This window comes from Chelon labrosus (genome assembly GCF_963514085.1).
Source record: "Chelon labrosus genome assembly, chromosome: 5".
NCBI lineage: Eukaryota > Metazoa > Chordata > Actinopteri > Mugiliformes > Mugilidae > Chelon > Chelon labrosus.
The window spans coordinates 16,284,591-16,307,378 of record NC_140341.1 but is presented as its reverse complement, the minus strand read 5'-3'; the positions used below and the strand labels follow the sequence as shown (position 1 = coordinate 16,307,378).

General features: G+C 42.8%; 1 protein-coding gene across 1 annotated transcript in view; it reads left to right on the top strand.

Moving 5' to 3' along the window:
- The window catches only part of LOC311487911 (ATP-binding cassette sub-family C member 4-like), a gene marked incomplete at its 5' end in the record, with an annotated part of 38,117 nt that continues 15,329 nt past the window's right edge, over window positions 1-22,788 (top strand). Inside the window, 20 exons of the mRNA XM_084544336.1 lie at window positions 1-74; window positions 1,127-1,237; window positions 4,069-4,189; window positions 4,281-4,505; window positions 4,609-4,698; window positions 4,936-5,099; window positions 5,204-5,329; window positions 5,515-5,764; window positions 5,853-5,960; window positions 6,140-6,229; window positions 8,100-8,291; window positions 8,414-8,508; window positions 8,592-8,678; window positions 8,753-8,849; window positions 9,657-9,860; window positions 10,075-10,206; window positions 10,354-10,391; window positions 10,703-10,797; window positions 11,170-11,316; window positions 16,817-16,896. Of these exons, the coding sequence (XP_084400462.1) occupies window positions 1-74; window positions 1,127-1,237; window positions 4,069-4,189; window positions 4,281-4,505; window positions 4,609-4,698; window positions 4,936-5,099; window positions 5,204-5,329; window positions 5,515-5,764; window positions 5,853-5,960; window positions 6,140-6,229; window positions 8,100-8,291; window positions 8,414-8,508; window positions 8,592-8,678; window positions 8,753-8,849; window positions 9,657-9,860; window positions 10,075-10,206; window positions 10,354-10,391; window positions 10,703-10,797; window positions 11,170-11,316; window positions 16,817-16,896 (2,526 nt within the window). The remainder of the gene's footprint in view (window positions 75-1,126; window positions 1,238-4,068; window positions 4,190-4,280; window positions 4,506-4,608; window positions 4,699-4,935; window positions 5,100-5,203; window positions 5,330-5,514; window positions 5,765-5,852; window positions 5,961-6,139; window positions 6,230-8,099; window positions 8,292-8,413; window positions 8,509-8,591; window positions 8,679-8,752; window positions 8,850-9,656; window positions 9,861-10,074; window positions 10,207-10,353; window positions 10,392-10,702; window positions 10,798-11,169; window positions 11,317-16,816; window positions 16,897-22,788) is intronic.

The window sequence follows — 22,788 nt, the reverse complement described above, 5'->3', positions numbered from 1 at the left end:
ATGGAACCTCTGCGGAAGGAGGCGAAGGATAATCCGTCGGCTTCGGCTAATCTGCTCTCCAAGATTTTCTTCTGGTAAGGAAAGCGGCCTCACACTGACAGCTTTGTGTGACATTAACTGAATGGAGAGCTCTCCTGTGTGACAGTTTGTCCACTCAGAGAGGGCCTGTCCCTGGGTGTGATGGCAGGTAGCTGCTGAGCGTCCGACCAGACACTCACTGCTGCCACATGAAGGAGAAACCACAGGCTCTTTGGAATAAATTCACAGTAGTTTGATATTATAATAATAAAAAAAAGTCATTATTTTAGATGTGTAGTGCAGAAAAGTAAAGTTGGCAATAAGCAGAGAGTAAATATACTTCTTAATTTTGTAAAATAAAGTATAAGTACGTGTCCAATACATTTAACATTTAAAAAGTAGGCTACCATTTACATACATTGGATGATGTCTGATTTTTATGATTTCAGATTATCACATTAAAATATTTTATATATATTATCACAGATTGCTGCGGACATGCTTGTTTCTGTTAAACATTTAATTATCACGGACATTTTAGTGCACATGTTTCTGTTAACTACAAGACCTCAGATCATTGTGGTGTAAATTATATAACGTAATGGAGTTAAAGTACCTCTATACTGCAGTATTTAAACAACATATATATACATTAGTAAATGTACTTTGTGGGCGGAACAGTGGAGAGGTGGTTAGCACTGATGCCTCACAGCGAGAAGGTCCCGGGTTCAAATCCATGGGCCGACTGGGCCTTTCTGTGTGGAGTTTGCATGTTCTCCCTGTGTCTGCGTGGGTTCTCTCTGGGTACTCCGGCTTCCTCCCACCGTCCAAAGACATGCTTGTTAGGTTAATTGGTGATTCTAAATTGGCCGTAGGTGTGCATGTGAGTGTGAATGGTTGTCTGTCTGTCTGTGTTAGCCCTGCGATAGACTGGAGACCTGTCCAGGGTGTACCCCGCCTCTCGCCCAGTGACAGCTGGGATAGACTCCAGCAGACACCGCGACCCTTCACAGGAATAAGCTGTTACAGAAGAAGAATGAATGAATGTACTTTGTTACTTATATCTTTCTAAGAGTAGGTTTGTTTCAGTAACCACTGTTATCTCTAGTTGGCTGAACCCCTTGTTTCGAGTTGGGTACAAGAGGAAGTTGGAAGAAGATGACATGTACAAAGTTCTCCCGGAGGATGCATCTGACAGACTTGGAGAGGAACTACAGTGGTGAGGCTTTTCATTCAGTTTTTTTAAAGATAAATCAAACTACCAGTTTCTCTAAGATTAAGGTCTCTCGGCCAAGTATACTTGTGTATACAAGGAATTTGGTCTCTGCATTTATCCCATCCGTGAATTAGTGAACACACAAAGCACACAGTGAGGTGAAGCACACACTAACCTGGAGCAGTGAGCTGCCATGCTACAGCGGCGCTCGGGGAGCAGTGAGGGGTTAGGTGCCTTGCTCAAGGGCACTTCAGCCGCTTTCTACCGGTCGGGGGTTCGAACTGGCAACCCTCCGGTCACAAGCCCAAAGCGCTAACCAGTAGGCCACGGCTGCCCGTATCTCCAGTTTTGTAACTTTGTTCCTTTACAGTGATTTCCACCAATGTTCACAAAGTATTGACTGAATAGATACACTATATTAATCTTTTTATTCTTTTACAGACATTCAGCCTTCAGTCTGAGCAGCAGTGTCTCGCACAGTACAGTGCAGCTCAGATTCACATTCACCACAACTGGGTGTTTATTCACCGTCATTGTGTCTCTTCATGTTTTATGCACAAAAGCTTGCTCTGCTATGCTTGTCCTCTCTGAACTCACACTTGGTGGGTTTTGCAGAAGTTGCGAATGCAGCCTGTCTTTGCCAACCAGACCCTTAAATCCTCTTTACCTTGACAGGCTTACTTCCCCGCTGTTGTTCACTTTCATTTCAGATGTTTTCAAGAGAACAAATGCGAACCACGTTCTGGCCATTCTTGGAATCTTCTTCCATGATAATGGTTTTGGAAAACTGCCCACTTTGAAATGACACCTCTTAGTTGCTAACCATACACCAATCAGGCGTAACATTATGACCACCTAATATTGTGTAGGTCTCCCTTGTGCCTCCAAAACAGTTGTGACTCATCAGAGAATGGAAATAGTCCTTCTGAGGGTGTCCTGTGGAGTCTGGCACCAGAATGTTGTTAGTGGGGGCCTTTGGGTCCTATGGGTTGAAGGGAGGGGCCTTTGTATCCCACAGATACTTGTTCAGTTTGGGATCTAGCTAATTTGGAGGCCAGGTCAACGCCTTGTGCTGTTTTTTATTTTTATTTTCATGCTTTGTAGTTGTTCTTAAACCGTTTTTGTGTGCATGTGTCTGTGTCAGGCTGCATCCTGCTGGAGATGGCTGCTGCCATCAAGAAGTGTTATTGCCAGTTTTGTGCAAGTTCATACTAAACAAGAACTAGTCCAAGTTCATAGTTCACATTTTTTATTTTTGAAATCAGTTCAGAGACTCCAAAATGAACAGTTTGCGTTAATTTTTTCCGCTTTTTTTTATTTTTTTAAATGAGCGTCTTTGAGCTATTCTTGTTCGGTAGAATCTCTGACTGACCTGCCCATCCATCCCCAGCCCGTGATATTATTTACGCCAGGATCTTTGCTGCTTTTCTGAATAACCATTGACTGTATATACTAGGAAATACCTCAAATGTTTGTGTGGATCAATTGCTTCTGTGGTGCTGGAGGCAGCTTCTCTTTCAGCTGCACCAGCCATGCTGTATGCTGTAAATCGCACGTTGGCTGACAGCTGTCATAAAACGTGAAAAACGATGCGTTCAGTTCACAAAAATATAAATGGGGGTTACGGGATCGGGGGTGCCTGGTCTGGTCTAGGTAGGTGGTGTCTAAGTAACATCCACATGAATGCCAGGTCCAAAAGTTTCCTGGTCATAATGTTATGCCTGATCAGTGTATGTTCTCAGTGCATGACCAGCAGAAATATTGACTAACACCATGTGTCTCAGATGCTGTTCTTTCATTCTTGACAATCCATGCCACATCAGGGTGTAAAGTCATTGCCAGGTCGAGCTTTGGTGTACCCCTGAATTCAAGCTTCCACTCACCACTTCACCTTAAACTACAATATACTGTAGCCAGAGCTTCACTCTCACAGCTAGCCACAGTCATGTTGAAATGACCCTCTTCTCCACTGGGAGGGAATCCAAGTGTGTAGTTAACCACTGCCAGGCACCTTTCAGCGTCAACATCTCCTATTTTTGGGAGAGGCTCCTTCCTTCGAGGGAGTTTGGCATCAGAGTTGACATTATCCTTGGAGGTGTGCCCATCTATATTTAGACGTTCAAACTCTCACATGAGAGCAGGCTTCTCCCTAACACTAACTCTTGTAGTAGCGTCCCCTCAGGAGCCATTTGACTTGAAAGCTTGGCTTGGCATAAAGGCAAGCTTGTTCAGACTGAGCACTTGACTAAACTGCTAGCTTGCCCTTCCTTGCTGATAACTCTTAAGTCCACTCCAGCTTTGTAATTTTCATGGGCAGGGAATGAATATGCACTGCAGTCCAAAGAGAGTCTATAATTATCTCATTATGAAACGGTGGACTAACTCAGCAACTCTGTTGTGGAGGAAATTGTATAGTGATGACAACCTATTCAATTTTGTAACTGTACAACTCCTAACTAGTTGGTTGACGTCCATATAAACTATGTTTTACTATAATGGACCATTCTGCTTATAATACAACATGTAGAGCTGAAGATTTATGCCTCTGTGTCGGTGACAGAAGTGGCCCTCACTCATTCATACTTTGAGAGGTTAAACATCACTGTGAACTCACTAAACATGTTTTTGGTCACAACTCAGGAATTCATATTCTCATTATGACAAAAGTGCACACAAATATCCAGTAGGATAACACTTGGTATCCAAAAAAGTTTTTATTCCTTTGTTATGTTGGAACAATCAACAGTGCATTACTGTAAGACACATTAGTTACCGAAAACTTCCTGACATTGATAGTTTTTTAGTCTTTTTGTTCTTTATGCTTTCTATCAAAGGTACTGGAATCAAGAAGTTCAACAGGCAGCCAAAGATCTGCGGCCACCCAAGCTTACCAGAGCCCTCATCCAGTGCTATTGGAAATCATACTCACTGATAGGGATATACATCTTTATACAGGTAGAGTCACACAAATAAACCTACACATCTACAGCGAGCAATGTCACATATAAAAAAGTTCAAATCTGCTTTACGTTCCCTTTTCTGTTAGGAAATTATCAAAGTCGTTCAGCCTGTGCTGGTTGGGAAGCTGATTGAGTACTTTGAGAGTCAGGACACCGATAACGCAGCCTCGGTTAATGAGGCTTACGGCTACGCTGTAGGCATCGCGCTGTCCACCGTCAGCCTGTCTATTCTTCATCACCTCTATTTCTACCTTGTCCAACGAGCAGGCATGAAGATTCGCGTGGCCATGTGCCACATGATCTACCAGAAGGTCGGTTATTATGATGCATCCATGCTGAAATGTCATCATCTGTCACAGTCCTGTGTTAAGTATGTCATTCTTTAACATGTTAACTTTATGTTGGTCTGCAAAGGCTCTCTGTCTTAACAACGCAGCGCTGGCCAAAACGACCACAGGGCAGATTGTGAACCTCTTATCCAATGATGTCAACAAATTTGATGAGGTGATTTCATGATCATTTTTAAAGCAGTGATGTGAAACAAGAAACAACATTTATAACCCCTGGGAATACGGGCAGGATTTATTGCACAAGACTGCATTATTATTTTACAACCAGGTGTACCTACTAAACTGCAAACCCTCTCATTGTAAAAATGATTTATGATTGACTTAAACATATATTCTGTAATATCACACATACGTCACCTGTACAATATTTTTCTGCATCATTTTCTGACAGGTAACCTTATACTTGCACTTTTTGTGGGTCGGCCCTCTCCAAGCAGTATCTGTCACATTATTGTTGATGTACGCGATCGGCCCGTCATGTCTCGCTGGGATGGCTGTCTTCTTCATCCTGATGCCAGTGCAGACCATGTTTGGACGCTTGTTCTCAAGTCTCAGGTTCGTCGTCTTCTGTCTGCTTCATCAAATGTGGATGTTACAGTATTGTTTCCCGTATTTGTTGGCCTTGCTCCAGTTGCTGCATTTTGGGTCTTCTGTTGTAGGGATCAAACAGCAGTTTTAACAGACGAGAGAATTCGCACAATGAATGAAGTCATATCTGGGATCCGAGTTATAAAGATGTACGGGTGGGAGAAGCCTTTCGGTGCGCTGGTGGATGAGGTCAGAAGGTAGGTAGATGTAGTTTTGCATAGATGCAGCATTTTTTTTTTTTAATAAAGGACAGTAAGAAACTAGAAAAACATTGCTCATTGCTCAAACTCAAGTCTTCCTTTCTGCCAAAATGTTGCTGTAATCAGTCAAAAATAGAATTTGATTATTATAAATGTAAAACTAGATGTTTTGTTTTGTACAGAATGGAAATCTCCAAGATCATGAAAAGTTCTTACCTGCGTGGCCTCAACATGGCGTCGTTTTTCATGGCCAGCAAGATCATCATCTTCATAACCATCTGCGTTTACGTACTGACGGGAAACGAGCTGTCTGCCAGCAGAGTGTTCGTGGCCGTTTCCCTCTACAGGGCGGTCAGACTCACCATCACGCTCTTTTTTCCTTATGCCATAGAGAAGATATCAGAGGGCCTCATCAGCATCCGAAGGATAAAGGTTATTATGCCAGACTGAGGCTTTATTTACCGTAAATATGTGTGTGTTGAGTTATATACAAAGAACTTTACATGTGTTCTACTCTCAGAAATTTCTTCTGCTGGATGAAGTTGCTCCTCATCATCTTGGACTTCCTGTGGCAGAGAAGAAGGACTGTATAGTGAAAGTTCAGGATTTAATATGCTACTGGGATAAGGTGAGAAACAAAACTGAGAAAACTTCAACATATTTGTATTTATCATATTTTCTTAAATATGCGTCAATCTTTGTACCCCTATGCTGGAGGGTCTGTGAAGGCTCTGGGACAATTCTGTGAGGTTGAAGTACATACGTGTTTACATGACTGTGTTCCAGTTAATTTACTTTGTCTTACAGCGTTTTGAAGTTCCAACTTTACAGAACGTGTCTTTCACAGTGGGACCTGAGCAGCTCCTGGCAGTAATTGGACCTGTTGGAGCTGGAAAGGTCAGGTCTGTTCTCTAGTCTCAGGTTTAGTCACGCACTTTAAGTACTCTGCATACTGAACATTAATTGTATTTAACACCAGTTTCAAAGTAGCTTGCCAGTCTCCCCCTCTGAAGCTTACTTTGGACAGAAACACAGATGATAGTTTGTGATTTATACTGGGCGTGAGGTTTTATATAGCCGCCATGCTTGTGCTAAGCTAAATGCCTTCAGTGGTTTTGATGATCAACAAGTCAAAGTGGTCGTTTATATATATATACAGTACTGTGCAAAAGTTTTAGGCAGGTGTGAAAAAATGCTGTAAACTAAGAATGCTTTCAAAAATATAAATAGTGATTGTTTATTCTTATCAATTTACACAATGCAAAGTGAGCGAACAAAGGAAAAACCTAAATTACATCAATATTTGGTGTTACTACCCTTTCCCTTCAAACCAGCATCAATTCTTATAGGTACACTTGAAAAAAGTCAGGGATTTTGTAGGATTGTAGTCGGTGTATGATCAACCAATTATACCAGACAGGTGCTAATGCTCATCAATGTCACATGTAGATTGAAACACAGTCATTAACCGAAATAGAAACAGCTGTGTAGGAGGCTCAGAACTGGGTGAGGAACAGCCAAATTCTGCTACCAAGGTGTGGTTGTGGAAGACAGTTTAATGTCACAGGTCATACACTATGGCAAGACTGAGCACAGCAATGAGACACAAGGTAGTTATACTGCATCAGCAAGGCCTCTACCAGACAAATATTTCAAAGCAGACAGGTGTTTCCAGATGTGCTGTTCAAGCTCTTTTGAAGAAGCACAAAGATACGGGCAACGTTGAGGATCGTAGACGCAGTGGCCGGCCAAGGAAACTTAGTGCAGCAGATGAAAAACACATCAAGCTTATTTCCCTTCGAAATCGGAAGATGTCCAGCAGTGGCATCAGCTCAGAACTGGCAGGAACCAGTGGGACCCAGGTACACCCATCTACTGTCCGGAGAAGTCTGGCCAGAAGTGGTCTTCATGGAAGAGTTGCAGCCAAAAAGCCATACCTCCGACATGGTAACAAGGCCAAGCGACTCAACTATGCAAAAAAACATAGGAACTGGGGTGCAGAAAAATGGCAACAGGTGCTCTGGACTGATGAGTCAAAATTTGAAATATTTGGCTGTAGCAGAAGGCAGTTTGTTCGCCGAAGGGCTGGAGAGCGGTACATTAATGAGTGTCTGCATGCAACAGTGAAGCATGGTGGAGGTTCCTTGCAAGTTTGGGGCTGCATTTCTGCAAATGGAGTTGGAGATTTGGTGAGGATTAATGGTACCCTCAATGCTGAGAAATACAGGCAGATACTTATCCATCATGCAATACCATCAGGGAGGCGTATGATTGGCCCCAAATTTATTCTGCAGCAGGACAACGACCCCAAACATACAGCCAGGGTCATTAAGAACTATCTTCAGCGTAAAGAAGAACAAGAAGTCCTGGAAGTGATGGCATGGCCCCCACAGAGCCCTGATCTCAACATCATTGAGTGTGTCTGGGATTACATGAAGAGACAGAAGGATGTGAGGAAGCCTACATCCACAGAAGATCTGTGGTTAGTTCTCCAAGATGTTTGGAACAACCTACCAGCTGAGTTCCTTCAAAAACTGTGTGCAAGTGTACCTAGAAGAATTGATGCTGTCTTGAAGGCAAAGGGTGGTCACACCAAATATTGATGTGATTTAGGTTTTTCCTTTGTTCGCTCACTTTGCATTGTGTAAATTGATAAAAATAAACAATCACTATTTATGTTTTTGAAAGCATTCTTAGTTTACAGCATTTTTTCACACCTGCCTAAAACTTTTGCACAGTACTGTATAGTTTTGTTTGTCTGTGTCAGTCCTCTCTCCTCAGTGCCATACTGGGAGAGCTGAGTCACGAAAGCGGCGTGGTCAAAGTCAAAGGAGAGCTGACATACACAACTCAGCAGCCCTGGATATTGCATGGGACAATTCGAAGCAACATCCTTTTTGGCAAAGAGCTCAACCCAAAGAAGTATGATCGAGTTCTGAGAGCCTGCGCCCTTAAGAGAGTGAGAATTTGAATATTTATCATGTGCCAGCTTTTCCTTCTGTGTAGTTGAGTTGTTAGCTCATCTGGTGATTCCAGTGTAAATGTGAATATCTCGTAAAGTTTTATTTGGATGCTGCCCAGGACTTGGATTTGTTGCCGGGTGGTGACTTGGCGATGGTTGGAGACAGAGGGGCGAATCTCAGTGGAGGACAGAAGGCGAGGGTCAGCTTAGCGAGGTGCGTGTGAATAATAATTCAGTAATGCACCTTCTCCTTTGTAACCAGAGACCGAGAAAACCTTAACATATGTGTATTTTTAGAGCAGTGTACCACGATGCAGATATCTACTTGCTGGATGACCCACTCAGTGCTGTGGATGCTGAGGTGGGCCGGCACCTCTTTGAAGAGTAAGTCATGTTACAAGCATGTCATTTATTATTATTAGTAGTAGTTTTTCTACACAAATATAATTTCTCACCAGGTGCATTTGTGGACTGCTGAAGAAGAAGCCTCGCATCCTGGTGACTCATCAACTACAGTATCTCAAGGCTGCAGATCAGATTATTGTCTTAAAGGAGGTAAGTGGATGTGTGTTTGGTAGTCATAGTATAATAAATGTGGTGAGAAAAAAAAGATTTTCATGCATCTCTTACGTCCGGTTCCCTTATATTTCTCGGTTCAAGATGTCCCAGCAATTGTTTTTATCAAAAAAACAAAACACTCCCCCTCCCTTTTGAGACTTGGTGTCGACAGTTAAGGTTCGTCGTTAGCTGCCATAGTTAGCTTGAATCCTCACCTTATCACTTGCACCTGCTTGTCACTAACTTTTCTCATTTGTTGCTGGGCATAAGCGTACAACACAGACCTACTGTCCACATTATTAGGTACAGTTTATTAGTATCCGGCAGCAGACCCTTCGAAACTGCGTTAATCCTTTGTGGCATTGATTCTCCAAGGTGCTGGAATAATTCCTGGCATCCTGTCAGCACCTTTATGATTCGAGTCTCCCGTGTCTCCATATCCCAAAAGCTCTATATACGATTGAGAGATGTGGTGACTGTGGAGGCTGTTTGAGTAGAGTTAACTCATAATACTGATAATACCAACATCCCAAGGAGAAAACGTTAATAAAAGGGAGTGTCGGTGCAGAAATAGACCAGACAGCTAGTTCTTCCTAATCTCCTATTGTTCATTTTTGAGTAGGCCTGTGTTTAGTGTAGCCTTAGCTTCCTGTTCTTTGCTGAACATCAGGATTTGACTTTCTGTATTAGTTAGAATTGTACTTGTGTAGAGAAAACAAATGCAGAGACTATAACTTATGTTACATTGTTTAAGCAGTATGTCACCTGCAGATGCTGACTATTATATGTCCTTCTCTTTGTCAGGGCCAGATGGTGACACGGGGGACCTACAGTGAGTTGCAGGACTCCGGACTAGACTTCACTACCCTGCTTAAGGAGGACGACGACCAGGAAGAGGAGAGGCATACCACTACCCCCATCCCTGGCACTGTATCCACAATGTCCTCCATGTCCTCCCTTGCCTCCTCTCGATACTCTTTGATCGAGGGAAATCAGCCACATGCAGAGGTATGTTTCAATTATTATTTGTAAAAACTTAAATATAATTGCTAAAAGCAGATTATTTAATTAATTTGTAAAAAAATGAGTATAAAATGTCTGGTGATAAATGTTCGTTGTGCTGCCTTTCAACCACTAGAGAGCAGAAGATACTCACCTTTTTCCCTGCTGTTCATCACAGCCTGATTTGATGACTGGCATTGACACGAGTGTCTGTCTGTAGGTAGTGCAACCAACAGAGGAGGAAAGCCGCTTAGAAGGAAACGTCGGCCTGCGTATATACGTGAAATATTTCTTGGCAGGCGCTAACTTCCTGGTGCTCTCGGTCCTCCTTTTACTCAATATACTCGCACATGTGAGTTAATTCTTTTCAATTCATATGGTGTGTGATTTCTTGGCATAAAACCATGTGCAATTAGTGTAAAATTAAATGACCTAGTCAGTTTTTTTTCCCTTACGTTAATGTTTGATTTTACAAATAATATTTGTGTGTCTTGTTTAGGTCACATATGTTCTTCAGGACTGGTGGCTTGCGTGTTGGTGAGATTTGGTTTTCTTTCTCCCTGCGAAAAACAGGAATCCTTGCAAAAAGAAAATATAAAATAAATCAAGTAATAGTTTTTGTGAGCCAAACTGGCATATTTTCTCAGACTGAAAATGGTTGATGATTTCATACAAGACGAGTGAATCAAACTGTTTTTCTTGACATTATCTGTCACTTGTTGAAATTGACCTTGTACTTCAGGATAGGAGGAAGGTGTATTGTATTGTGCCATCACGTTGCAGCTTCCTTTGTTCGTTGTGTTTATTTGTCCTTGTGGATTTTTGTGTCTTTTGTGACTGACTTGCAGGGCCTCTGAACAGAAGCACATCAGTGTGACAGAGCACCTCAATGGCAGCTTCCCTGGGCAGCTGGACCTTGACCTGTACCTAGGTGTTTACGCAGGTGAAGCTCACTGAGCGCGCATTGCATCTTGTGTACTGTTGAGGCTCTGAATACGGCAGCCATTCAATGAACAGATCCACAGTTCTTTGGCTGTGGCCCAAGGCCTTCAAGGCCCAGTGTATGTGTACATGGGCCTCAGCTGTACAGGGAGATAGTAGTGCCTTTCTTGTTCTCTACTGAGTCTCCTTGTGACTCTTAGCCTCTCCACTCTTTCACTCTTTGTATTCGCAGTAATAAATCAGCACCCAAGAGGAAAAAATAAAGTGGACTAGATCTGCTGTTTTGTCACACAATATACATAATAATCTCACCATTTGTAAAAGGTACAAGCATAGCGTTGTTCACGGTCATGCTTTTCTGTGTTTTTGTCAGGTTTAACAGCCTCTTCAGTTGTATTTGGCTTCATCCGCAGCTTGGTCTTCTTCAACGTCCTGGTGAGCTCGGCCCAAACGCTGCACAACAACATGTTTAACGCCATCCTCCGGACCTCCATACACTTCTTCGATGTCAACCCGATTGGTAAGAGGCTCACGAGCTTATCAAGCTCTAGTTTAAATAACTAAGAACGTATTCATATCATGTTATACGAGAATGATGAAATGAATATGAGACGTTAACATCCAGGTGAAGGAGTTGCTGCAGGAGTTATTGTGTCACCACTAGAGAGCAGACTGTTACTTACTTCGTGACATGTTTTGATCCCCCTCACAAACATCCAAATGCTTTCCCCTTAGCTTGTCATGGCTATCGAGTTTAACGTGATAAATTAATTTACATTTAAAATAAAAAATATATAAAGATATTTTACTTCTGCCCTGCTTTTAAATATTGAAATGTCCCTTCATTGAGAGTAAATCATAACTGATACGAATCCATGAATCTAAAATCTATAATAATGAAGAAATTAAGTTTATTGGGTTTAAAATTTGACAGTGAATCAACTGACATCATTAAAGTCAACACTGGTAAATAAATTCACTGCAACCAAGATACCAGTTCGGTAAAACAGCTTGTAATGTGACTTAATATTTTGCCACAATGCATTTAAAATGAGCAAAGAGACATTTTTATTTATTTATTTTTTTGCTATAAGCCCATTCAAAAAAGAAGAAGCAAACAGTCAGATTGAATAAGTACTGTTTGCAGTAGATCTTGGACAATGTTGTGTTTGGACTATAGAGCTGTGTAAATACAGACATATTTGTCTTGCGCGCTGTATCAGAAATTCCGATTATTTCATTAGCTGTGTAGGCTGTAGCTGCTGGGTCAATGGAGTGAGCAGATGGACATGATTTTAAAAGTGAGCAAACACTTCAGATACGTCTGACTTTACTCGGGGAGTGCTGCTGTTTTGTTTGTTTTTTTTCTTTTCTGCGGCATACGCTTACCTCGCCGTTTAAAACAGAAACCAATAAATCTGGGAGAAGAAGGAGCAAGATTTAATTTATTGCCAGACGTGTTTTTTCCTCTTCTTAATATCTAATCCCTACAATTTTCTTGTATTAATTAAACACCTTTTTTAATTAGGTGAAATAATGTCGCTACAATCTGTCATTCATATCCAAAGTCAACTGTCAAGTGCCCCACTTTGATAACTTAAATTTTTCTGGAGCATTGTTCACCTGTCAGCAGATAATTACTCAGCCTAATCTCTTCATAGTGACATGCGTGTACAACACAATCAGCTCGGGTGGGAATTCTCAACAAGAAGGAAACTTGTATCAGTATAATGAGTCATAATAAGCTGGTAACACAAGTCTAAATATGATTTGAGGGTGTTCAGGAGCTTGCGGTTTCTGCTGGCATTAGAAGTGGGTGTAGCGATAAAGCTTTCCTTTGCAAAGCTGTGTTTGGAGCAAACACCACATGTCTTAATCTTTGACTTTTGTTTTTACTGCTGCCGCTGTGTTATGCACTGGGACTACCTGGCAGCTTATCTGGGTGTGCCGTGCTTGGTAATCTATGCTCAGGAGGAGAACAAACACTTTGAATAATGTAATAATCTGTTTAATAGTGCAGCAAAGGAGAGGCTTAACAGACACTGCTATCTGATTGCTGTTGTGCTGCTATCGGTAACCATTGTGTGACCAGTCCAGTCATTACAGCTTGGCCTCCGAGCTGGCAAACAGCGTTGTGTTTGACTGGATTTATAGACAACTGTCCCAGAGTCCGTGTTTCTTTTGACATTTGTGCATTCACCGGTAGATTAAGCATGAATAGGACCATATAATCTATAAATAAATTTCACACATTTTCATTGTTTTTTCTTTTCTTATTCTTCTGTTCCGTATTTCTCAATCCATTCATCCCTTTGAGTAAAGTCTAATAGAAAACAACGGCACAAAGGCATCTGTTGTCAGTTCTCATCACCACCGTCTTTAAAGCTTTTCTTCTGTCTAAACATTTTTTTTCCCTTTACACAACAACAGCCACTTCCATCACAGCTTCCGCATCCGCTGCTGTCTTGCCATTAGTGTGAGTAATTTGTAACCGTGTGCCCGTGTGCTGTTAAGGATTTGACAACTGTTTACATGTGTAAGTGATAGGTGTGCCACTGCTGTTGAACAGGCCCAGTGTTTGATAGCCGTCCTCAGAGCTAAAGGTTACCATTTCAAGCGTCACTGCACAAAGGTCTTATTTGTTATGCTGTGAATGTGGTTTATAACAATAGAGTACAGCTGTGGTGAATTATGATTGATGGAGAGGTATTGAAGCTCTCCTGTATCTGCCACTGAATGCCTCTGCGCTATTTGAATCTGTGTTATCTGTTGCGCCGTGTGGAGATAGATGATTTCCAAGTTGTCGCTTTTGGTGATTAAAACCTTTACATATTGTAACAATGCTGTTTGATATGTTTTGCGATAGCCCGATGAAGCTGATTAAAAAAAAAAAAAAAAAAATGTGAGGAGCTATTTCTTATATAAATTTATTTAGCTTTAAATATTCATGTTGCACGATTTTGATAATGTGTGTAGACATTTAACAGCTGTTCATCCAAATGTGATCCAGTTAGAGCAGCAGAGACAGCGGTGGATGTGTTGAGCTGATGTTGATCCCTGTAATTTAGTGTCATTGAGTGGGCTAATCCCCTCAGAGACTGCAGGCCAGGGCTTCAGCTCATCAGCACAGTCAAGGAGTGGAGTTTCAGTCAACACACGCGCACACACACACACACACACACACACACACTCAGCCACACACACACCCATCTACCGTCCTCTTTTCACATCAGCATAGTGGGCCATCTCAGAGCTAGGTGCCACTCAGTTTACGTTGACGCAGGGAACATTAGATCTTCTGTAGTCACTGATGTGAGATTCTAATTGTGTCTACAGAGGCAATGTTTTTAATGTCTGTATTTCAGGGCTGGAATGCAAGAGTGTTAAGAGTGAAGGGAACGAAGTACTGCAGAGAGGATGATGATATCGAAGTGTGTAAATTGAATGTGGAGATGGAGCCTAGTGTGTGTGTGCAGTATGGCTGATAGGGCTCCCCCTCGCTCGGCACTTCCACTATTTAATTGCATGAAAGGGAAGGAGAGGAGATTGCAGGAGCCTGGCGGTGTGAGCGAAGAGAATGGATTTAGAATGTATTAGTATTGGCAGCAAGGCGCCGGCGGTGGGAGGCTGCCCCAGGCCTCTGGGCCCTTCATGGAAGTGCAGGTGAGCTGTGCCACCTCCAGCCTTGGCAGCCCCCTCCCCAGTATTCCTTCATTATCGCACTTGCCTCACTGAAAGGCTCTTCCAACTGCACTGGGGCCCACACATGGAGCGGCTCTGAGTCGTCCCCTTATCTTGATGTTTACAGGGAACAGCGATTTGCCACACGCCCTGCTCTAGTCGGACCCCACTGTTCCACTTCTTTAAGAGTTATTGGGGGCCCTGCTCACCTAATATCTCCACCTAAGAGGCCATCTGAGTTGGGAGGGCTTGATATTTCCTGAGCCTGAAAAGTGGTGCAAATCACCCCTGGAGTCTTAAAGCATGAGAAATTGTTTGATACTAATGCTGCTGATATCCTGAAACGTCTATACCCCTCTGTACACAATAGGTGATATTGTTGACAACCACCCAGAGTGATTGAAGCCATTGTCCCATGCCGATCTTACCTCATAGGCATTTCCATGCAGTGAATGTCTTTGTGTAACTGCATCACTGTAATGTATCCCCTCTATAGTCTGTGCAGGATGGAGAAGGGTCTTTACTTCATTCCCTCTGAAACTGTTAACTGAGCCGCTTGTCAAACAGCTGATAGCTGAGTGATGTTCCCTGCTCTAACACCCTCCAACCATGGTATGATGTAACCCGCAGAAACCTATCCTTTTCTTACCAGCATTGTTTGTCAGATATGCATGAATTTGGGTCATCTATGGCTTAGACAGTAAAATTACATAAAATATTATTGAATCTTTCACAAACACAGTTTGACAAGTGCCAGCCCCCCCCCATTCTCAGTCTAAAGCGCCGGTATTTTACAGTGGTATAGTTGCAGCTCTACCCTTTTGCTTGAACCCTCCCCTCGGGATGTCTGTATGCTAAAGGGGCACTCACACTGTGAATAAGATTAGTCTGCCTCCAAGTGTACAACATGCTTACGCCACTTGACTTTGAATCAGTGCTGATTTGGAGCATTGCTGGGTTGTTGCGGGGAATAATGCTCTGGCTGGGTTTATGCAATGGCTGTTATGGGGAGCCCGGCCTCGTCTGCATGCATGTTTTTAGGCGGGTGCGGCATTTTGGATAAAGCTGTAAGCTGCTTACGGCCGTGGAGAGAGGTGATTACAGGGCCCACCTCTGTAGCACTGACTCTGAGGCTGGGAGGCAACTTTTAGGTCAGCGGTGCCACGGCTCCAACTCGCCTGAAGAGCTCCATACCACCGCATTCTGCCAATATGCCGCTTAGCTGTTCCTCTTTCTGTCCCACCCCGTTTCATGCCCCATTCTGAAAGCCTAGATAAACCCATCTGCATTCTCATATGGTTAGTTTCCCTTTATCAAGACTTTGGCTCTAAATTACCGTGTACTGTTTTATTTACATTCTCCTCAGACAGATTTTATTGTTTGCTCAGCAATGTCTCATTTTGAAACATTACATTTGACAGGGAAAATACACACTTGACAACAGGCAGCGCACGTTCACAACTTGTTTGTGTCACTCAATGTAAGCCCAGTTCTTGTGCGGCGATGCTGGCACTGCTCTGGTATTTGTTTTCTGCCTCTGAGAGGACTTCCTTCAGGGACAGAGATAGTAAAAAAGCCTTTCTGTCTTGCTTGCCTTTAGGAAGTGTACTGTGGGGGTTGGCTATCACTGACCCTGCAGTAAACAGTGTGTGAAAGCAGCTGGAGTGTAATCTTATGTTCTGTGGGATCAGAATAGGGGAGCAAAGTTACTGAGGGAGTGACAATAAAGGGCTGCCACAGCACCTGCAGAGCACCAGCCAAAATAATGAACACCTGAGCAGATTGGAGGCAACTCAATTAACGTCACTGACACTGCCAGTCAGAGGATAAAGGCAGGTACGCAGCTTCTGTTGCCCTTTTGTTTCCAAACAAAAGGTTCCCTCACGTATTCAGCCAAGAGTAGGGCAGTCTTTATGAAACGCTAGACAAATAATGACTCATTGTTTAATCTAGATAGGCCTGTGTTTTCTATCTGATATCGCACTCGATGTATAAGCTCCGTTTTGTGAAACTGGACGGGACTTTGGTAACCGTTGCTCAATAGTGTAGTGTGACTGATGGAAATTGAAACAAAATATTGGTTTTTATGGGTGCAGAGAAGCTAATGGATAAAGTATATCTGTATTTGACTTGGAGTCATTGTTCCACATGTCATACAGGATTAGTTTAACTGTAAATTACATTACTTGATAAATACACAAAGTATTTTTCAGCCCACTTGAGTGCATTAATTTCGAATGCACATCTTCATAACCAATATATGAAAATTCTGTTATTCTATTATAAAGATATTTACTCTGGTCTTGTCTAATCTGTTTTTCTTTTGTGTTGTTTCTCAGGAAGAATCCTCAACAGGTTTTCAAAGGACATTGGTTACCTGGACTCCCTGCTTCCATGGACGTTTGTGGACTTTATCCAGGTGAGTCTCACCTCGGCAGGTTTGGTCGCTGGCTCTGCAGCATGGGGAGGCCATTTCATGCCTGGCTAAACCTGCTTTGTGGTCCGGGTCCCCTAATCTGGAAACAATTACTGTAGGATTACCCGCCAGCGCGGCCCAGCGCCTGCACAGATTTAATAAAAGTGTGCACATAGGCTGAGGGCGTGGCACAGAGTGTGACACAACAGAAGAGGCATCTTCAGAGAATGTGTACGAAGGCTAAGCAAGTGATTGGGAGAGAGAAAGGCACCAAAGAGGAAAGAAAGCCACCTGATAATGGGTCAGATGTTGGGGGGGAAGACAGTGGGGCAGCCGGGAGGTGTGTAACAAGGATGTTGACTGGCAAAAAAAGAAAAAGTGCAGGCATATGATGTGTTTGCAGCGGTGGACTTGGAAGTGGGGGAAGGGCACAGGTCAGTTGGAACACATTCAGAGCAGGACTTTTCTCTTTTCACCAGAATTCACCTAATGCTCTACTGTCTTATTGGCCTGGTAGCCAAGGGCCACCCTGGTGCATAACCAGGTAAGGTTACCGAATGCCACCCTGCCACCGTGACAGCCATCTCCCACGAAAGCCTGCGGAGATGAGCCAGCTCATGCACCTAGCGCCACAAAGAAGGGAATGTTAGCTGCACAATTCGAGGTAGAGGAGCAGGCGTGGCTCCTTGGTTCGGGCCAAAGAATAGAACAAAGACGCGCTGAAAATGAATCCCCCCTCCACAATGCCTGAGTGATGTTTGTGGCAGATACCCATCTCACAGTAGACAAAAGCCATCTTAAATGCTGAAAGCACAAAAGATCATACGCACAAAAGCTTTTTGTCTGCTATAGTTCCCCTCATTTTGATAATAAGGTGAATAATGGTTAAAGTAAAAAAATAACTTTGTCGAGGGCCCATAGGTCCAAGTGAAAACAGTGAAAGTAAACTGCGTCATGACTGAAAACACATGTATATAAAGTAAAGTATAGCTTTACTTTTGTAACTTATCTGTCTAAACAACACCGTTCACCGGTACATCACTGCAGTAAATAGTGGCGCTTAATAAACGAAGAGCAGACTGTGTCAAAATAACACTAGATTTGTAATGTGCACATTGTTTCAGGCGGTGTTCAGCTGCAGCAGAAACTAGAGGTGATTGTGATAGCAGACAAAGGTGGCATCCTCTGGACAAAGCACTTTCGTTTGTGCTGCTTTCTGCTCTCGTTGGCAGGTGTCTTTCATGGAGCAGTCTTTAATGCTTTCAGGAAGAAGTTTTCACTCTTTTTTTTTTTTTTTTATCAGAGTATTAGCTGCTCAGAAAAGCTGCTGATCTTCACTATTGTTGCTCATTCGCAGAGGGACACTTCCCCATAGTCATTGTCTAAATGGTTGTCATGGGGGAATAAAGTGAAACTTCATAAACAATGCCCTAACTGGTTTATCTCTTTCTATGGAGAGAGGCCGTCTCTGTGCTGGGATTTGTGCCTGAGCCTCCCCCTTTATGGTGGAGTAAGCACTTCACAGCCCTTCAGCACTGCCCCCCTACCCGCCTAACAAGGGGATTCCCTCAAGCCGGGCTAACCTGGATCCACCCCAGAGCCCTATTTTTTCACAGGTCTCATTTAGTAGTAATTTAGTATATTGGGGAAAAGGCTCTTTCTCCTCCCTCTTTATGGTCAGGACACAAAGGCAGAAATGTCAATTAAAAACACCTCAAGCTTTGGGGGCTGTCGGCCTTTGTGTGGACTTGACCTTTAAATCCTGGGTTGCCTCTGTTTTCACAGAGGGGGCAGAGGAGGACAGCAAAACAATAAGGGGTGAGTACAGGGGTCTTTCAGTGGATTTTGCGCGAAGGCTCTTGACCAAGTCACACCACTAACTGTGGGGTCCTGCACTGCATATATAGCCCTTCTTGTCCTCACAAATTCAATTTGTCAGTATATTTATGACAATTGCCTTCATTTAACTGCTTCCACCAAAGTTATTGGGGTATTAAGATTCACAAATGTCACCTCAGAATTGATAAATTACAGCAATAAATCCTACAGTCATTAGAGAGAGATAATGGGTAAGAAAAACTGATGCATACCCAGCACAGAAGGAGTGAAGTTGCACACAAACACGGAGCGAAGTTGGCTATTGTTTAAAAACACTGGCGGGTGGATCGTTGTGTGAGTCTGTATATTGTGGCACATTGTGTGTCAGGCCTCTTCAGTGGCTTTGTGGGATATGAGAACTGCTGACGTAACCGTGAGTGCTGCAGGATGGGATTTCACCGGCTTTCTCTGCTTCTTTACCACGCCGGTGACAGAAGAAGCGAAGAATGCACTGGCTCCAGGCATCACAAAGGTTATCCTGAGAAACGCAGAAGATGGCCCCGCGTGGAAATATATAGGCTGCCCCATACATCCTCGTTGAGCATTGTTTTATGACAGCGCCATTGTCTTCTTGCACAAGGTGAAAAATAGAAGTGACACGGAAATTTGAGAAGCCCCAAGATGAACTGTCCTGTTTGTTTCATTCACTCGCTTGATGAATCGGTGTAAAAATAAACCAGAACACAAGAAAACATCATTATGTGGCCATGCTCATGGGTGTACTTAACTGGCCACTCAGCAATACCACACATGGTCATTTGATGGCGAGCACTGGCCAGCAAAAGCTTCCAGTGTGTGTATGTGTGGTCTCCCGCGATGCTGCGGTCGAGCACCTCAGTTGCTCTGACTCACACATACAGGCCAGGGTCCTTTCAGTATGGGAACTTACATAACAAAGTCTTAAACTAATCTAGAATCTCTTCTCATGTCAGTATGATGAAGATAATGTGACTTTTGTGTGTGTGAATTGTTTTTTTTTTGTGTGCATTTGAAAATGTTTTGTTTCAGAGAGAGCGCGAGAGAGAGAGAAGCAGTCGCTGAATGAATGAATTTGCCGGACACTAGTGATTTATAGTAGAGGGCGAGAGAGTGAGAGACCGCATTTCAAAGCCTTTCTCTTATTTCCAAAATGGGGTTGGAAATCAGCAGCTTGACTGAGCCCAAATAAGTGACTTTCTTTTACCTTTTCACAGCACACAAAGGCCTAATCCTAGGACTACTTGAGCCACCAATGTAGACAGCGACTGAGACCACCACAGTATGTGTCAGACCCTCCTCACCGCACACAAAACACATTGACTGCAGCTTTATGAAGTGAAAATAGCCCAGAAAGGGAAAATGTGAAGGAGGTGTCCACAGTCATTTCTCCCAAAGAAAAGCCGCAGCATCTGGGCATTTAATGCAAAAATAAAGCCCAAACATAGAGTAGAATGGACCGGGTCACTTCCATTGTTCCTGAGCCCAAGTGGAACAGCCCTGTTTTGTTTCAGTACCACTGACCCTTGCAACTTATTGTGCCGCTCTGTCACGGAAAGTGTGGGGTAAAAAAAAAAAAAAAAAAGATTCCAGCAACGACAGAGGACTTCTTTTGAGAATTGTTCCTTTACCGTGCTCTCCCCTCATTTCCTGTTTTGTTTGCACTTTTTTTTCCCAGTAGCAAATATCGCACACTGTCAGTAAATAAAGGGAGGATGAAAAAGAGGTTGTAAAAAGCATAATGATTCCTTGTGTCCGGAGGGATGTTTAATTAAAGCAAAGTGTTTATTTTGTGCTGTGGAACAACAGTCGCTATCATTGCTGAACACAAATATAGCAATTAACTTCAATTTTCTACATTTATGTGGACATCAAAGAGCTGATAGAATCATTGAGAAAATAAAGCAATTAGGGTCAGCAGAGATCTGAATGGTCTTTGGACACAGCAGCGTGCCCAGTCTGCTTGAATGACTGAATCGCATGCGTGCGGTAGCTTTCTTTTCTTGCTAAAGAGCTATTAGCAGTAATTCTTTATTTAAACTGTTTGTATACAAAACCTTTCATCCTTTTATCCACTTTTATGTGCAGCGGGATGTGGCTTTGGGAGTTTTCTGTTCCTGTGTGGTTTCATAGCAGATATGGATGTGGTCTGAGGGGGTGAGGTGTATACGCTTGTAGGCTCACTTATCGGAGTCATCTGTGTGTAGTGTGGGTGGGGGCCACGGTGTACCCGATGCTGACACGATAAGCGGCCAACCACGCAAATGGATCACATCAAACAGGGCCTTGGCGACAACGGGCCCTGGGGAGCAGGAGGAGGCAAGACTTCTATCTAACGGTTCCTGTTCCTCCTCTGTCCCCTCAGATGACCCCACTGTCAGATAAGGCGACCTGACTCAGACCTTCGTGGCCGCCGCTGAAATGGGCCCAATTAGAATTCAAATTAAGCAAACGTGACTGAGCAGTGTCGGTGTCACCAGTCGTCAGCTGGGGAGTGAAAGAAAAACGGTATACACGATAAGACATTTGTTCAGTTCATATTTGATCCCCTCAAGGGAAGGCTGGATAACACGCAGTAATGGCCTGTGTGCCATCATCTTACTTTGCAGTCTGGTAGCCTTCCATCAGGGCTAAGATTGAAACTTATGTACTGTGAAATGCTTGGGATCAGTTGTGCTCAGTAGCTTTCGACTCACTGTTTGATTGTGTGGGCTCCACTACAGCAATGGTTAGACTAGTAATTCCCTCTTATCTGAACTGCAAATGGAATTGAGTGGCTTTTCATCATAAAGCTACACTGAAAGTGATCATGCTTAAATGTGTGCTTAAGTGGCAGATAACATCCGTAATTAAGGTTCTAAATTAAATTTTCATCTCTGTGGGCTAGTGTGAGACCACTGAAGGTAGCGGCACGATCCTAATCTCCACGTTTTAGCATTCGTGTCTTAGGATGCATCTAATTTCAGGGTGTGAGGTTTCACTTTTATCGTGTATCAATCGAATATATATATAAAAAAAAAAAGTAACATGGTACACCTTTCAGTTAAGAAGACATGGTCTCACACAAGTTCAGAGGTGGAAGAAGTATTAAAAAATGGAAGAGTATGAATACCACACATGCATTCAAATAAAAAAAACATGCATCATCATTCAAGAAGTGTTAGAAAAAAATTATTTAAAGCAACAAAACTGCTCAAACTGAAATTTAAATGAAGTCAATTGAGAAGTTGAGAGAGGGTTTATCTACCTCTTTACAACTTACAGACCATTAAAATATGACATAATTAGACACTGTTTTTGCAAGTGGTCACAAACCAGAAAAGATTTTTGTGTGCTTTAAATTAGGGATGCACTGAAATGAAAAATTTTGGCCGGAACCGAAAATGAGGAAACCAGTGCCGAAACACAGAAAGAAATTATTACACCAACGAAGTCCCACATCTTCTACAACAGGCAGGGATTCCCCAAGTGTGGTGGGGGTGTGCGAGCTGCCTCTAGGGGGCGCGTGAGATGAAATATTTAATGCCGAAGAAGAAGTTATCTTCTTCTACGTACAGTTCATGTGCACCTAGTTGAGCCACCTGTGCTGCTCTTGAAAATCCACGATCTGGATGTTTGGATTTCAGGTGATAAATTAAACCCGACATGGAGAAATTCTTTGCAGATGCACCCCCTCTTGAAATGTCAGCATTACACATTTTGAAAATCGCCATCCGTGAGTCTTTCTCAGATATATTGAAATACGTCCACACCGCAGACATGTTGGCCCTTCCAGGCAAGCCCATGCTGGCCGCGGTTTTTTGCTCACGTCATTACAACATCCTGTTTCGGCCGTGTTGTTTCGGTGAGAAAAGTCTTTCGGCCGAAAATCTTCAGTGGCCGAATATTCGGTGCATCCCTACTTTAAATCTTTAGCAGTATATCATGTTTTATAAATTCATACATCAATCAAATATGAAATATAACTTTTTAATTTTTTGGAGAATAGCCACACTTAACCACAGTTGTCAAGATAAATGTACAGTAGTAGATATTTAAAAC